At 40.8% G+C, this 18,528-nt stretch overlaps 1 protein-coding gene across 1 annotated transcript in view; it reads right to left on the bottom strand.

Moving 5' to 3' along the window:
- The window catches only part of ppap2d (phosphatidic acid phosphatase type 2D), a 41,395-nt gene extending 36,971 nt beyond the window's left edge, over nucleotides 1-4,424 (bottom strand). Inside the window, exon 1 of the mRNA XM_024139830.2 lies at nucleotides 3,524-4,424. Coding sequence (XP_023995598.2) covers nucleotides 3,524-3,728 — 205 coding nt within the window. The 5' untranslated portion in view covers nucleotides 3,729-4,424. The remainder of the gene's footprint in view (nucleotides 1-3,523) is intronic.
- Between the last annotated feature and the right edge of the window lie 14,104 nt (nucleotides 4,425-18,528).

Raw genomic sequence — 18,528 nt, 5'->3', positions numbered from 1 at the left:
TCTGTGTATTGATTTTAAGAAAGGCATTGATGTTTGTGGTTAGGTACATTCGTGCAACGGTTGTGCTTTTTTCGCAAATGAGCTTTTGTTTAAATCATCCCCCGTTTGGCAAAGTTGGCTGTCTTTGTTAGGAACAAATAGTCTTCACACAGTTCGCAACGAGCCAGGCGGCCCAAACTGCTGCATATACCCTGACTCTGTTGCACAGAACGCAAGAGAAGTGACACAATTTCCCTAGTTTAAAAAAAATGTATGTTAGCAGGTTAGGTACACATTGGTGCAACGACAGTGCTTTTTTCGCGAATGCACTTGTTAAATCACCCGTTTGGCGAAGTAGGCTATGATTCAATGATAAATTAACAGGCACCGCATCTATTATATGCAACGCAGGACAAGCTAGATAAACTAGTAATATCATCAACCATGTGTCGTTAACTAGTGATTATGTTAAGATTGATTGTTTTTTATAAGATACGTTTAATGCTAGCTAGCATCTTACCTTGGCTCCTTGCTGCACTCGCATAACAGGCTGCCACGCAGTCTCCTCATGGAGTGCAATGTAATCGGCCATGATCGGTGTCCAAAATTACCGATTACCAATTGTTATGAAAACTTGAAATCGGCCCTAATTAATTGGCCATTCCGATTAATCGGTCGACCTCTAACCTCAAGCTCTAAACCCTCAGAGGTGGTAATCACACCTGTGGGAAGAGTGACATTCTTCTTACCAAACCACATGACCTTTGTTTTGGAGGTGTTCAGAACAAGGTAAGGGTAGAGAAAGCTTGTTGGACACTAAGCAAGCTTTGTTGTGGAGCATTTAACACAAAATCCGGGGAGGGGCCAGCTGAGTATAAGATTGTATCATCTGCATATAAATGGATGAGAGAGCTTCCTACTGCCTACTTCCTACTAAATTAACAAGCCTGATGCCAGAAGAGGTTGATGCCAGAGGTGATGATGGTGAATGGAGGAAGATGATGATACCAGAGGTGATGGTGGTGAATGGGGTAAAATGATGATACCAGAGGTGATGGTGGTGAATGGGGGAAGATGATGATACCAGAGGTGATGGTGGTGAATGGGGGAAGATGATGATACCAGAGGTGATGGTGATGAATGGGGGAAGATGATGATACCAGAGGTGATGGTGGTGAATGGGGAAGATGATGATACCAGAGGTGATGGTGGTGAATGGGGGAAGATGATGATCCAGAGGTGATGGTGGTGAATGGGGGAAGATATGATGATACCAGAGGTGATGGTGATGAATGGGGGAAGATGATGATACCAGAGGTGATGTGGTGAATGGGGGAAGATGATGATACCAGAGGTGATGGTGGTGAATGGGGGAAGATGATGATACCAGAGGTGATGGTGGTGAATGGGGGAAGATGATGATACCAGAGGTGATGGTGATGAATGGGGGAAGATGATGATACCAGAGGTGATGGTGGTGAATGGGGGAAGATGATGATGCCAGAGGTGATGGTGGTGAATGGGGAAGATGATTATACCAGAGGTGATGGTGGTGAATGGGGGAGATGATGATACCAGAGGTGATGGTGGTGAATGGGGGAAGATGATGATACCAGAGGTGATGGTGGTGAATGGGGGAGATGATGTACCAGAGGTATGGTTAGTGAATTGTGGAAGATGATGGCAAGCATGCCATGCTGCGCTTTGTCTTGAGAGACTTTAAAAAGACACTTTCTAAATCTCTCACTTCCTCTCACTCATGTTCTTTCAAGCATGCAACCCGGTGATTGAGTCAATCCTAGTGTTGCAATGCAACCAGCAGCCAGGGATAAGGAAAGTCAACACCAGCCCACGTGTTCTCATTAGGCTGAGCTACGAACTGAAAAAGTATATTTCCTTCCCATCTTCTGACTCTGGGCCAGTCAGTCTCTGTCTGGCACTTACCAGCCACTTCCTAAACACTTAGGTGAGTGTCAAGCATGCTACCTAGCAGAGGAGGAGGCAATAGCATACCTGCAGGCAAGGAGGAATAACAGGCTGTACAGTGAGAGTGAACCTGTCTGTCAGTGTCTGTCTGGGAAGCAGCAGGCAGCTCGTAACCGCCAACGGTGCGCTGGCAGACCTGTCTGTCTGCCTGGACGGGTTCCGCCTAATAGTCTTGTTTGTGTCATGTTAACGACTTCAAAACAAACCACTTTCTTCCCTGCTTTCACATAGTGCCAGCACCAGAGAGGCTGATCGACACAGCAACCCAATAGTCCCTCTGTGTTTGTGTGTGATTGTCAGATTGCCTCATGTTCCACATTATGGCTTAACACTGCTAACCCTATCAGCATTCATACTGTAGGGCCATTATCGGATGCTTTATTGATTTATATAATAGCCTCCTAATTTGGCAGAATAACTTTGTTGCACACATTAGAGATATTGTTGCCAAGTACCTCAACTCGTCCATGGAGTTGAGTGCAGACTAGAGTTCCTTAAATGAACCTCTGACTCGCGATATGTCGATACTTAAAAATAAAAAATAAATCTTAAACCCTTATCATGTACCTATGTTTGTCCTCTGTTGTTGCGTGCCTTTGTTTGCTGGAGTCCATATTTTTTATTATTAAACGTTAATCAAATACAACCACTGACTGTTTCCTCATTGCTGGTTCTCTAAGATGGCAACTCAGCCGCGAATGCCAATTGAATCTCAACAAGGAAAACATCGGTGGGTGTATTTGATTAACGTTTTATTTAAAAAAAAATATGGATTTCAGAAAATAAATGCACGCAACAAAGGACAAGCATAGGTAGGCCTACAAGGTAAGTATCGAGGCATAGCGACTAGAAGGAGTTGGAGGTTAAATTCAAAAGCTCTAGAATGTGCTCAACTCAGTGGAGTTTAGATACTTGGCAAGGGATAATGCTGTAGTGAAGCAAAGCAAACAATGAACAAATGTAGTTTTTGCCATTAGAACACAAGCAGGGAAGTGGTAGCAACATGTTTTATTTTAATGTTATTTTCTTGAAAACCCCATGGATGGTTGTCAGGGGAACTCAAGAATTCCCGGGACAACTCGCCTGCCAGATTTCTTCAGTGCTTAGCTTAGAGTACAGACAGACTCCTTTTTTGCCCTTTTGGTGGTGTGCTGAATTGGCTTTTGAAAGGACTTATTCTTGTATTGTGACCTGTTGAACTGCTAGACCTGTTGCACTTTGCCGTTGGTTCTTCTCCTTAACTACTTGTGCTAATAAATGTATTGGGTTTAATTAAATGGTCGTCTATCATCACTTGGACAACATGTGAGAGTGAGCCGTCCTAGATTTATGTGCAATAATTTCCCATCCTGTGACATGCATACTATTAATTATATTCATGTTAATGATATTGACCTCTGCATATTTCCTCGGAAATAAGATGGAAATACTGAGACAGGCTAAGAATTTAATTCATGCAAAGCAGACAATCATGTCATGCTGCTACGTTGAGATTCAGTCAAATAAAAACGGTAAAAGGGTGAAATAATATGCAAAGGGGGTTCACCATAATTCTTACCTACAAACAGACAGAAAACATCCAAGGCGACCAGCATCTTTCTCTTGGTACAGAGTGAACTGTCTGCAGATTCTGCAAGGATGTGATTCTTCCCAGCGCCGTTTTCCTTCATCGCCTCCCCGGCTCCCCCGTTGTCGGCTAAACGCTGCTGAAGCTCAGCGTCCCGAGGAAGAGTACTAGTGTGTGTCGAGTTGAACTTTTGCATATTGTCTCTTGTTTAAAATACAACGTTGATGTTGTATTGTTGCTGTTTACTGACAGTAACGTTAAGTATCCCAAAGGTGAACATTCAGTCCGTCCAACGTTGAAAAATACAAATTAATGATGGCTGACTAACTTTAGCTAGCTAGCTGTTATTGAAAACCATGTCCAACAACCACAAGTTAAACTTGACAGGTATCAAACCGTTAGCAACAAGCTTATCTGTGAAATGTAAGACAAATTCGACGACAGCGTAAAGAAGAGTAAAGATAAACTGAAAGAGAAGTGTTCTTGCTAGTCTAGCAAAGCTGGCAGTTCACTGAGGTGTTGCGAGCTAAAGCGCTCACTGTCCCACTGTATCTTGTTCTGTTCAAAGTCTTCAACTACTGTAGCTGGCTAGCCACGTTACATCACGATACGTTGCACTACAACCAACAAAATCAATATTTTAAAAGAATAACTTGCAAAACACGCATTGCTCAATTCTTCTGTCAACTTTTAAACTTGCCCATATGTCATTCATTCAACTATTCCAAATGCCCTCTCCATGTGTTGAACTATTTTCTGTTCAGTCCTCCTGTTCCCTCGCATTTTGTCCCTCCCCAAAACTAGGCAGACCCCCAGCAGTTTGTTTTGCAAAATGTTTATATCTCCTTTGCTCCAGTCGCACCCTCTGACAACCCACCCTCACTTGTTAGTTAAATACAGTAGTTAACCAAATAGCTACCCGGACTACCTGCATTGACCATTTTTGCACTAACTGACTCAACTCATATACTGCTGCAACTGTTTACTATCTGTCACTTTATGTACAGTACATATCTACCTCAATTACCTCGCACAAGTACCCTGCACATCGACTCGGTACTGGTATCCCTTGTATATTGCCAAATTATCGTTACCCATTGCGTATCTATTATTATGTGTTTTACTTTTCTATTATTTCTCAATTTTCTTTCTCTCTGCATTGTAGGGAAGGGGCTGTAAGTAATCATTTCACTGTTAGTGCACACCTGTTGTTTACGAAGCATGTGACGAATAAAATTTGATTCTCTTATTTTTTTGTTTTACACTAACAGCTTTGTTCGTTTTATTTGTTAACATCTATGTTATGCTAGAATCAATACTATATTTTCAATACTATATTTGAGAGAGAATTAAGAGTATAGAGAAATATATGTTTATTTAATAGCATTTTTTTTTAAAGTAGAACATAACGTGGCTATATACAGGGAGTAGAACATAACGTGGCTATATACAGGGAGTAGAACATAACATGGCTATATACAGGGAGTAGAAAATAACATGGCTATATACAGGGAGTAGAAAATAACATGGCTATATACAGGGAGTAGAAAAAACATGGCCATATACAGGGAGTAGAAAATAACATGGCTATATACAGGGAGTAGAACATAACATGGCTATATATAGGGAGTAGAACATAACACGGCTATATACAGGGAGTACCAGTACGAGTCTACTGTATGTGCAGGGGTACGAGGTAATTAAAGTAGCTACTGTATGTACTGTACATAAAGGTAGGGGTAAAGTGACTAAGCAACAGGCTAGATTAGACAGTAGCAGCAGCGTGTGTGTGTTTCCGCGTGCGTGTGTGTATGGTGTCAGTATAGTGTGTGCATGTTATGTGGGTGTGGATGTTTGCAGTTTGTGTTGTGGTGTCAGTGTAAGTATGGGTGAGTAGATKTGTGTGTAATGAGAGATTCCATTATGTTTCCCAGGCCTACTTAAATTAGAAAAATTAAAAACGAGAGAAAATGTTGCCCTTTGCCTTACACTTCGAATGTCATCGTTTGCCCAACAACATCTAATCCTTCCTTTGATCAAATAAATGGATGTATCTTTAGCATCAGTTACTTTCCTGGTCAGTGAAGGCCTAATGGGAGACCATGCAGTAGACCCTATGCCTACCGCATATTCAATGGACATCTCCAACCCTGAATGTCTCTGCTAAAATGGTTTGTATAGGTATAACACAGTTATTAGCATATATCTTATGACTGTCTTGTAGATGAGAATTCCTTAAAATGTATACTTTCTGATCAGTCTCAGATTTTTCCTTACACAGTATGGAATAGCAGGTACAAGAGGTAGGAGAGTGCCACCACCTGGTGAGAAGTACAGAAATTGTCACCTCTTTCTTTTCAGAACTGTATATTAAGGTTTCTTAGAAACAGACTACACAAGGTAAAATAACTGCATAACTGTAAAATTACATGATTGGCCTACAACTGCTTGCACAGGAAACATCAAACTAGGCAGCTATGTTCATGAATCAAACACATTTACTCACACGCAGTCCAATATGTTTCTCATGTCCCTCACCAGTTGTGGGAAAGGAGCCTGGCATGCAAGGTTACTTCTTCACATGCAACATTCTCAGCAATGCTACAGTCAGTCGTGGCTAGGAGCCTGATAGCATGCAAGGGTACTTCCTCTCACGTAACATTCTTAGCCATACTACAGTATTGTGAGAGAGGAAAAGATGATCGAACAAAAGTGAGAAAATAAATTATCAAACAAAATAAAAATAAGGAACTAACAGCCAATTATTTAGGTTGACAAGTCTGTGTCATTACCTCCTTGTCTTATTGAATAGAGCTTCAAACCCTCAACCATTGATCTGTAGAGGTGAAGAAAAAAAATTAAGTTAGACAGGCCCAATAGGTAAAAAATTGACCAGCACATGGTCAATCCGCCCCTGCAGGTCTACCTTTACTTCTCTTTTTCTTTTCAAATGTCAGACTCAAAGGTCATGGGATGATTCCAGACGCCAGCAAGTGGACTAGATAGAAAGGTTATACATTCACTCTGTCTTCAATAGAAGAGCCTAAAGCAGTTAGCAGTAATTTTGATGGCCACTAGATGGCTGTAGAAAGTAATTTACTGTGTAATAGGCGGGCCAGGAGAGATGAGAAGCCTGCAGCACAGTGGAGGCTAGTGTGAGGAGCTATAGGAGGACGGGCTCATTTGAATGGCTGGAATGGAATACATGGAACAGAGTCAAATTTGTGGTTTCCATATGTTAGATGTGTTTGATACCATTCCATTTATTCCATTCCAGACATTACAATGAGCCTGTCCTCCTATAGCTCCTCCCACCAGCCTCCACTGCTTTAGCAGTGATTAAAGTTAAGCTCGCTTGCCAGGCTTACATGTCTGAGAACAAAACTAAGAGTATAGCCTAGACAATGTGCGGGGGAAATTAGTCCCCCCCCCCAGAAAAGTTTTCTAATTGCATCCAGTGACATTGACATTCCCTAGTGATAACCACTACACACCTAACACCTATCTATTGTAGGCTACTCAGTACAGCCAACTTATTACATGTAATCAGATTACAAAAAAACTGAATCAGTTACATTAGCAGCAAAAATATTGTAATCAGATTACAGATGCTTTTGAAGAACTAGAGATGATTGCTACTTGAATTACCTTTAAATTCATAAAAGATGTTTGCAAAAACATACAGTACCAGTCAAAAGTTTGGACACACCTACTCATTCAAGGGTTTTTATTTATTTTTACTATTTTCTACATTGAAGAATAATAGTGAAGACATCAAAACTATGAAATAACACATATGGAATCATGTAGTAACCAAAAAAAGTGTTAAACAAATCAAAATATATTTCATATTTGAGATTCTTCAAAGTAGCCACCCTTTGCCTTGATGACAGCTTTGCACGCGCTTGGCATTCTCTCAATCAGCTTCATGAGGTAGTCACCTGGAATGCATTTCAATTAGCAGGTGTTCATTGTTTAAAGTTCATTTGTGTAATTTATTTTCTTCATAATGCGTTTGAGCCAATCAGTTGTGTTGTCACAAGGTAGGGGTGGTATACAGAAGACAGCCCTATTTGGTAAAAAAGACCATGTCCATAGTATGGCAAGTACAGCTCAAATAAGCAAAGAGAAATGACAGTCCATCATTACTTTAAGACATGAAGGTCAGTCAATAAGGAAAACTGCAGTCGCACAAATCATCAAGCGCTATGATGAAACTGGCTCTCTTGTGAACCGTCACAGGAAAGTAAGACCTAGTTACCTCTGCTGCAGAGGATAAGTTAATTACAGTTACCAGCCTCAGAAAATGCAGCCCAAGTAAATGCTTCACAGAGTTCAAGTAACAGACACATCTCAACATCAACTGTTCAGAGGAGACTGAGTGAATCAGGCCTTCATGGTCGAATTGCTGCAAAGAAACCACTACTAAAGGACACCAAAAAGACAAAGAGACTTGCTTTGGCCAAGAAACACAAGCAACGGACATTAGACCGGTGGAAATCTGTCCTTTGGTCTGATGAGTCCATATGTTCGATGTTTGGTTCCAACTGCCGTGTCTTTGTGAGACGCAGAGTAGGTGAACGGATGATCTCCGCATGTGTGCTTTCCACCGTAAAGCATGGAGGAGGAGATGTAAGGGTCCTTTGCTGGTGACACTGTCAGTGATTTATTAAGAATTCAAGGCACACTTAACCAGCATGGCTACCACAAAATTCTGCAGCGATACTCCATCCCATCTGGTTTGTGCTTAGTAGGACAATTACTTGTTTTGCAACAGAACAATGACCCAACACACCTCCAGGCTGTGTAAGAGCTATTTGACCAAGAAAGAGAGTGATGGAGTGCTGCATCAGATGACCTGGCCTCCACAATCACCCGACCTCAACCCAATTGAGATGGTTTGAGATGAGTCGGACCGCAGAATGAAGGAAAAGCAGCCAACAAGTGCTCAGCATATGTGAGAACTGTCACAACTTCAGGCGAAGTTGGTCCCTCTCCTTGTTCGGGCGGCGTTCGAAGTCACCGACCTTCTAGCCATCGCTGATCCACTTTTCATTTTCCATTGGTTTTGTCTTGTCTTCCATCACACCTGGTTCCAATTCCATCAACTACATGTTGTGTATTTAACCCTCTGTTCCCCCCCATGTACTTGTCTGTAATTGTTTCTTGTAGTGCTTATGTATGGTATGCTGTATTTACCGGGTTTTGTTTGACCCATTTATTGTATTGTTCTGTTGACGGTGGCTTATGGATATTAAATGACACCATTGTAAATCAGTTTTCGCTCTCCTGCGCCTGACTTCTCTGCCGCCAGTACGCACCTCACTACAGGAACTCCTTCACGACTGTTGGAAAAGCATTCCAGGTGAAGCTGGTTGACAGAATTCCAAGAGTGTGCAAACTGTCATCAAGGCAAAGGGTATTTTATTTTATAACACATTTTTGGTTACTATGTAACGATCGTCGTATAGAGGAGAAGGAGAAGACCAAGGTGCAGCGTGGTAAGTATTCATAATTCCTTTTAATGAATACGAATACTAGAACAAAACAACAAAAACGATAAACGAACAGTTCTGCAAGGTGACATACACTAAACAGAAAACAACCACCCACAAACAGAGGTGGGAACAGGCTACCTAAATATGATTCTCAATCAGAGACAACGATAGACAGCTGCCTCTGATTGAGAACCATACCAGGCCAAACACACAGAAATACAAAACAAGGACAACATAGAACACCAGACATAGAATGCCCACCCAAACTCACGCCCTGAACAACCAAAATAGAGACATAAAAAGGATCTCTACGGTCAGGGCGTGACATACTACATGATTACGTATGTGTTATTTCATAGTTTGGATGTCTTCACTATTATTCTACAATGTAGAAAATAGTAAAAAATTAAGAAAAACCATTGGAGTAAGTGTGTCCAAACTTTTGACTGGTACTGTGTTTTCTCAATGATATTAAATTCAGCATTGACAAAAAGTACAAGTTTAAATTTGTTCCACTTGAGGGAGTCTGACCACAAGTCAGAGACCACTTTGATGACACCTTTTTGACTTCTTCTATTGCCTCTAAGGTGAAAGTATCCAAAAGTAACTGAAACTAATGAGTTTGGGTAATCCAAAAGTTACATTTCTGATTACAATTCGTGACAGGTAACTGTAATGGATTACATTTAGAAAATAACCTACCCAACCCTGAGTACAGCACACCTCAGATGACACTGATCAACTGTCAGTCCACCCCACTAAGAGGGTCATTGCTATCCAGGTTCTTTGGAATGCCCCTACCATAAACCCTAAACCTAACCTTAACCCCTAGCCTAAACTTAACCATAACCCTTACCTAACAAATTTAAAATGTAAACTTCAATGGGGTACAGACGTCCCAACCAGATAGCACGGACCAATAAATGGTACTCTGGCCTTGTACAGGTAACCATGTCCTACCAAAGGTCACGTTTGAGCTCAGGCCAACTGACATCGAYAATGAACTGTCTTTTACAMGGGACTCTCTGCCCCACCTCCCCATGGCAACATAATAAACTATGGCCACAGCATGTAGAGTAGTCATAAAAAATAAGGGAACGAGGGAAAATTAACACGACATGTAGCATAGGCCACACTCCAGAATAGCTTTTCATTAACCAAGTAAAGTGTCAGATAAAACAATGTAATGACACACCTGATGGAAACAGAACATTTTTCTGTGAACTTTCCAAAATGTCGACAAAACAGTATGCTAGACAAGGTGGGATATTTGTCTGTCGGTAAAAAATTATTATGCGATAAATGTCGTTGGAAACGCTTTTATGCGAAAATATTGATATAATAAGTATCATATCAAAGTAAATGTGGAGTCACGCGATGGCATGTCCCACTACACTCGTAGGGAAAGCATGCAGTTTATTAGGCTACAGATTAAACAAATTATGAACTTCACAAGGAGGTGAAAGTGAAAAGTGATGAGCTTGATGTTCCTTTCCAATAAATATCCAGTTTTCTTTCTGGTGACATGATAATCGATGCTTGGCTGCCATTTGACAATAATCTCACTATTTTGTCCATGATAATAACAATCTCGTCATGGTCTATATGTGCGCTCTAGCCAACAGCAAGTAGATAGCGTTGTTGGCTAGTGTCACGCCCTGGCCATAGAGAGGTTTTTATTCTCTATTTTGGTTAGGCCAGGGTGTGACTAGGGTCGGCATTCTAGTTTCTTTATTTCTATGTTTTCTATTTCTTTGTTTTTCGCCGAGTGTGGTTCCCAATCAGAGGCAGCTGTCTATCGTTGTCTCTGATTGGGAATCATACTTAGGCAGCCCTTTTTCCCCTCTTTTATTTGTGGGTTCTTATTTTTGCATTGGTTGTTATTTTACCTTGCAGAACGTCACGTTAGTAATTTGTTTTGTTGTTTGTCGGTGTTCAGTTAATAAATAAATAGAATGAACACGTACCACGCTGCGCTTTGGTCCACTTCTTCCCATGACGATCGTAACAGCTAGTGCAAACGTGCCAATACCAGAGTGGCATACTCGCTATATAACGCAATTCTTTTATGTGAGAAAACCATCAGTAGAGTTGAAAATGCGTACATGGGAATTTAACCGCAAAATGTATTTATATGTGCAATACCTAAGCACATAGAGACATCTGCAGCAAGTCCAATTGATGGAAACATCTCTGTTGGGAAAATGCGCATATTGTTTTTATGCAGATTTAGAATATTTGCATGAAAATCTGTCGCCAATTGCATGGAAACCTAGCTAGTGATACATTTTATTTACAATTCATAACGTTCGAAGCGTCCATGCCAGCAATCTGTTGCTGTGTAGTACATCAACCATAAATATAGAACTACGGTATGATTATGTAACCAATGAAACTGCTCTGGTTCCTCATTCCATCACATTTGGAATCCCCATAAACTAAGACATAGCTCCAAGATTCCCCCTGTCCTTTTCAAAGACTCAAAGCCAATGTTATTCTTGCTCCTGAGAACGTCTATGTTTACTTACACAATTCTCACTTCCTCATTCTCCAACTCACATTTCTAATATCTCTCATAATTTTCTTCATATCCAACTGAATAAAAATAAGAAACTATACTATTAAACAAAGATAAATTATATAAAGAATTATATAACACTTTGGAGCACCTTAAATTAAATTTTGGGCAAAAAGGCAATTTATTCATTGAATCAGATGGCTCATTCATCACAAAACCCACTGATATTGCCAATTACTTTAATGATTTTTTTCATTGGCAAGATTAGCAAAATTAGGTATGACATGCCAGCAAAAAACACTGATACTACACATTCAAGTCTAACTGATCAAATTATGAAAGACAAGCATTGTAATTTTGAAATCCGTACAGTTAGTGTGGAAGAGGTGAAAAAATTGTTGTCTACCCAAGAATAGTAAAGTCCCCTTTTCTGGCTCAAATAGCCGACCAATCAGCCTGTTTGACCAGATACAATGCTATTTTACTGTTAACAAACTGACAGACTTTCAACATGCCTATAAGGAAGGACATTCAACAAGCACGGCACTTACACAAATGACTGATGATTGGCTCAGAGAAATTGATAATAAAAAGATTGTAGTAGCTATTTTGTTAGACTTCACTGCGGCTTTTGACAGTCTGCTGCTGGAAAAACTTGTATTATGGTTTTACTCCCCCTGCTATATTGTGGATAAAGAGTTACCTGCTCAACAGAACACAGAGGGTGTTATTTAATGGAAGCATCTCCAACATAATCCAGGTAAAATCAGGAATTCCCCTAGGCAGCTGTCTAGGCCCCTTACTTTTTTCAATCTTTACCAATGACATGCCACTGGCTTTGAATAAAGCCACTACCAAGACACTATACACATAATCTACTACAGCAAGTGAAATCACTGCAACACTTCAAGAGATGCAGTTAGTTTCAGAATGGGTGGCAAGGAATAAGTTAGTCCTAAATATTTCAAAAACTAAAAGCATTGTATTTGGGACAAATAATTCACAAAATCTCGTAATAAATAACGTGTAAATTGAACAAAGTTGGTGACTATACTTCTTGGAGTAACCCTGGATTGTAAACTGTCATGGTCAAAACAACAGTAGCTAAGATGGGGAGATGTCTATCAATAATAAAGCGCTGCTCTGCATTCTTAACAACACTATCAACAAGTCAGGTTCTAGTTGTCACACCTGGACTACTGTTCAGTCATGTAGTCAGGTGCCACAAAGAGGGACCTCGGAAAATTACAATTGGCTCAAAACAGGGCAGCACGGGTGGCCAATACATGTACACGGAGCGCTAACATTAATAATATGCATGTAAATCTCTCATGGCTCACAGTGGAGAAGATTGACTTTATCACTACTTGTTTTTGTAAGTGTTGACATGCTGAATGCACCGAGGTGTCTGTTTAAACTACTTGCACACAGCTTGGACACCCATGCATACCCCACAAGTTTCTTCACAATCCCCTAGTCAAGAACAAACTATGGTAGGCGCACAGTACTACATAGAGCCATGACTAAAGTACATGGAACTCTATTCAACATCAGGTAACTGATGTAAGCAGTGGAATAAGATTTTAAAAAACAGATAAAAATCCCCTTATGGAACAGCAGGGACTGTGAAGACACGCACTCACAATACACACATACGTACATAGTAATATTGTTGTATGGTGGTATTATACATTTTGTATTGTAGATATGTAGTGGTGTAATAATGTTATATGATGTACTGTTTTTTCTTTTGTTTTATGTGTGATTTAAGTACCTTAATGAGTGTGGACCCCAGGAAGAGTAGCTGCTCCCTTGGCAGCAGCTTATGGGGATCCCTAATAAATACAAATACAAAGAGAAAGTGTTTGAACTGGAATGTCAAGTGATAGAACAAGATGCACCTGCAATACTTGGAAGATCAGCTAGTCTGCAAATTGGCTTAATACAGAGAATATTCAAGCTTGAACAAAGGACAGAGACTGACATTTTGGGTGAATATGAAGATTCATTCACAGGACTTGGATGTGTTCCAGGAGTTCATCACACACAAATAGACCCAGACGTCACACCAGTGGTTCACTCACCCAGAAAGGTACCAGTAGCACTAAAATAAAAACTTGAAAAGGAACTGAACCGCATGGAAAATATGTTGTTGTCAGGCAAACTGAACCTTCTGAAAGGAGAAAACAGCTTGGTGACAATCGTGAAGCCAAACAAAATATAGGTATGCATGGACCAACAGGATCTTAAAGCCATCAAGAGAGAAAATTATCTTTTACGTACCATTGAAGAGGAAGTTGCTGAAATGCCCAACGCTAAGGTATTTTCAGTGGTTGATGCAAACCAAGGATTCTGGAAAATCCAACTGGATGAAGAGAGCTCCCGACTACACATCACTACGCCGTTTGGCAGGTATTCATTCAAGAGACTGCTGTTTTGAATTGCGTCCGCTCCAGAGGTGCCTCGCGCAGAATATCGGAAGGTCTGAAAGGTGTCTAAACATCATGGATGACATTCTTGTCTTGGGTGATGACACAGAGCAGCACGACCGGAGACTGAGATAGCTACTAGACAGAATGAGAAGCATCAACTTGAAATTGAATATGGACAAGTGCAAAATCAGAATGACAGAAATTCTCTACATTGACATGTGTTAAGTAAAGAAGACTTGAAACCAGCCTCCAAAAAGGTCAGAGCAATACAAGAAAGGCCAGGGCCAGAGGACAAAGCAGCACTTCAGAGGTTCATGGGAATGTTGCAGTACATCACAAGGTTCATCCCAAATCTCTCAGGTGTCAGCGCACCACTGAGACAACTGCTGGAAGGAGAAATTCAGTGGGACTGGGAGTCTGCACAGGAACAGAGCTTCAAAAGCATGAAAACACTTAAAATCACATGCGCCAAATACAAAAAGGTACATTACAGTGAAATGCTTACTTACAAGCCCTTAACCAACAATGCAGTTAAGAATAATGTGTTAAGTAAAAAATAGATAATATCAAAAAATATCAAATGAAAGTTACAAATAATTAAAGAGCAGCAGTAAAATAACAGTAGCATATACAGAGGGTACCGGTACAGAGTCAATGTGCGGTTAGTCGAGGTAACATGTACATGTAGGTAGAGTTAAAGTGACTATGCATATATAATAAACAGAGTAGCAGCAACGTAAATGAGGGGGGAGGGAGGGGGGGGAATGCAAATAGCCATTTGATTAGCTTGTCAGCAATGCGCCAGTGTTAAAGTACTATGATGTTTTTTTTTTAAATGACTATCTGTGGATGCAAGCTCAAAAGGCTTGGGAGCTGTGATCCTGCAAGATGGTCAGCCAATCGCATACGGGTCAAGATCCATCACAGACTGTCAAAAGAGATACGCTCAAATTGAAAAAGAGCTAATGGCGATAGTGTATGGCTGCAAGAAGTTTCATCAATACCTGTATGAAAAACAGATCCAGGTGGAGTCAGACCACAAACCCTTGGAAACAATCTTCAAGAAGTCGCTCCAGAAAGTACCAGCCAGACTACAGAGAATGCTGATGAGACTAGAGATAGTCTACTTGTGACAGACAAGCCAGGAAAGGAGATACACGTCGCTGATGCACTGAGCCGAGCATACTTGAAGGATTAGAGAGAGAAATTGTTTGATGGTGAGCTGGATGTAAACTACATCGATCAAAAGCCTGTTTCAGAGGAGAAACTGCAGCAATTCAAAACAGCAACAGCAGAAGATGGAGAGTTAAAACTGGTCACAGAAACAGTTAAAAAAGGATGGCCAGACACGAGAGGGAAAGTTGCAAAGAAAATACAGCAACACTGCACCTTCAGAGAGGACTTGAAATACTCAGATGGACTGCTGTTCAAAAGTTAAAACTTGTTGTCTCTCAGAAAATGAGAAGAAATCTGAAAAATCCATGAAGCACACATGGGAATTGTAAAATGTAAGGAAAGAGGAAGGGAAGTTCCGTTCTGGCCAGGCGTGGCTAAACAGATTGAAGATGTAACAAAATATGCAGTCTGCAACAAACACAAAAACAACAACCAAACAGCACTCATGTCCCATCCAATATAAGAGAGAGCTTGGGCCAAAGTTAGAGTGGACCTCTTCCATTACAATGACACTATGTGTGGTTCTACTATGTGTGGATTATTACAAAATACCCAGAAATCTCCAAGTTCAGTGGGACAGCAAGTAAACACATCATTACAGCAGTAAAGTCGATCTTTGCCAAGCATGGGGTGCTCAACGTTTTGTGCCCCACTCACAGCTTGTGAGTCAAGAAATGTCTTGTGAGTCAAGAGTTTTCTACCAGCTGAGAGTTCAAACATGTCACATCGAGCCTTAGATTTCCACAGTCAAACGGCCAAGCTGAGAGAGTAGTTCAGACTGAAGAACCTGTATAAAAAGCTATTTTTTGTACCTTTATTTAACTAGGCAAGTCAGTTAAGAACAAAATATTATTTACAATGATGGCTTGGGAACAGTGGGTTAATCTGCCTTGTTCAGGGGCAAAACATCAGATTTTTACCGTGTCAGCTCAGGGATTCGATCTTGCGACCTTTCGGTTACTGGCCCAACGCTCTAACCACTAGGCTACCTGCTGCCCCACATACACTGCATTTGGAAAATATTCAGACCACTTGACATTTTCCACATTTTGTTATGTTACAGCCTTATTCTAAATTTCATACATTTTATTTGTCTCCTCAATCTACACACAATACCCCATAATGACAAATCGAAAACATGTTTTTAGAAATTCTTGCAAATGTATAAAAAAACTAAAACAGAAATACCTTATTTACATAACAAATTCAGACCCTTTGTTATAAGACGTGAAATTGAGCTCAGGTGCATCCTGTTTCCATTGATCATCCTTGAGATGTTTCTATAACTGGATTGGAGTCCACCTGTGGCAAATTCAATTGATTGGACATGATTTGGAAATGGCACACACCTGCCTATATATAGTCTCAAGGTTGACAGTGCATGTCAGAGCAAAAACCAAGCCATGAGGTCGAAGGAATTTTCCGTAGAACTCAGAGACAGGATTGTGTCGAGGCACAGGTCTGGGGAAGGGTGCCAAAACATTTCTGCAGCATGGAAGGTCCTCAAGAACACAGTGGCATCCATTCTTAAATGGAAGAAGTTTGGAACCACCAAGACTCTTCCTAGACCTGGCCGCCTGGCCAGACTGAGCAATCGGGGGAAGAGGGCCTTGGTCAGGGAGGTGACAAAGAACCTGATGGTCACTCTGAATGAGTTCTAGAGTTCCTCTTTGGAGATGGGAGAACCTTCCAGAAGGACAACCATCTCTGCAGCACTCCACTAATCAGTCCTTTATGGTAGAGTGGCCAGACGGAAGCCACTCCTCAGTAAAAGGCACATGACAGCCCACTTGGTGTTTGCCAAAAGGCAACTAAAGGACTCAGACCATGAGAAACAAGATTCTCTGGTCTGATGAAACCAAGATGGAACTCTTTGGCCTGAATGCCAAGTGTCACGTCTGAAGGAACCTGCCACCATCTCTACGGTGAAGCATGGTGGTGGCAGCATCATGCTGTGGGGATGTTTTTCAGCCGCAGGGACTGGGAGACTAGTCAAGGTCGAGGAAAAGATGAACGGAGCAAAGTAGAGAGAGATCTTTGATGAAAACCTGCTCCAGAGCTCTCAGGACCTCAGACTGGGGCGAAGGTTCACCTTCTAAAAGGACAAATACACTAAGCACACAGCCAAGACAACGCAGGAGTTGCTTCGGGACAAGTCTCTTAATGTCCTTGAGAGGCCCAGCCAGGGCCTATACTTGAACCCGATCAAACGTCTCTGGAGAGACCTGAAAATAGCTGTGCAGCGACGCTCCCCATCCAACCTGACAGACCTTGAGAGGATTTGCAGAGAAGAATGGGAGAAACTCCCAAAATACAGGTGTGCCAAGCTTGTAGCATCATACCCAAGAAGACTCAAGGCTGTAATCACTGCCAAAGGTGCTTCAACAAAGTTCTGAGTAAATGGTCTGAATACTTAAGTAAATGTGATTTCAGTTTTAATTTTATTTCCAAAAATATATTTTTTTTTTCTTTGTCATTATGTGGTATTGTGTGTAGATTGATGAGGGAAAACTATTTAATCAATTTTAGAATAAGGCTGTTACATAGTGAAAACTTAGCGCTCATTGAGTAAAGAAACACCCCTGGATGGAGTAGGTCTCTCACCTGCACACCTACTGATGGGAGGGAGGCTGCAGACAAAGATTTTGAAGTCAGAGAGATTGTTAAATCCAGGACTCTATCAGCATATCAGGAACAGGCTCACAAGCAGACAACAGAGACAAAACACTAMCTTGACCAAAGCACWTRTAAGCTTTTGGTCATGAAGGAAGGAGAACGAGTCAGGAACAGACAAGACAACAAATGGCAACCAGCGATTTTAATTGGAAAACATGACCAGCCAAGGTCATACATAGTACAAACACAAAATGAGAGAATCTACTGAAGGAACCGGAGACACCTGTTAAAAAACACATGAAACACACCCAGAGAGACACTCAGAAACCATAATGGACTTCCCTTATCCAGTGGAAAGAGAACCTGAAACARGTGTCAGCCTGGAAGAAAACTACTCACCTGTGTGTTCTCCAGCACCAACAACACCAAAACAAACAATGGAAAGCAACAATGTAAACACTGACACACCAGTGAATTCAACTCGTTATGGAAGACCTATCAGAATGCCAATTCTGTCAGTGTTTGTAGTTCAAACAGACTGTTGAAAAACAAACAAAAAACAAAATAGAAGAAAAAATAAAACATTGACAAGACATTAATAATAACAATGTAATGACTATTGTGATGTCTATATTACCAAGAAAAAAAAAGCAACGTTTGTTTGCATATTGTTTGCAATGTGAAACACTGAGTTGAAAGAACATTGTTTTGAGAAACAAATGATCCAAAGAAAGGGAGATGTGATGCATATACTAA

The sequence above is a fragment of the Salvelinus sp. IW2-2015 genome, unplaced genomic scaffold (assembly GCF_002910315.2).
Source record: "Salvelinus sp. IW2-2015 unplaced genomic scaffold, ASM291031v2 Un_scaffold1924, whole genome shotgun sequence".
Taxonomy (NCBI): Eukaryota; Metazoa; Chordata; class Actinopteri; order Salmoniformes; family Salmonidae; genus Salvelinus; species Salvelinus sp. IW2-2015.
This window is presented reverse-complemented; position numbering and strand designations above follow the sequence as displayed.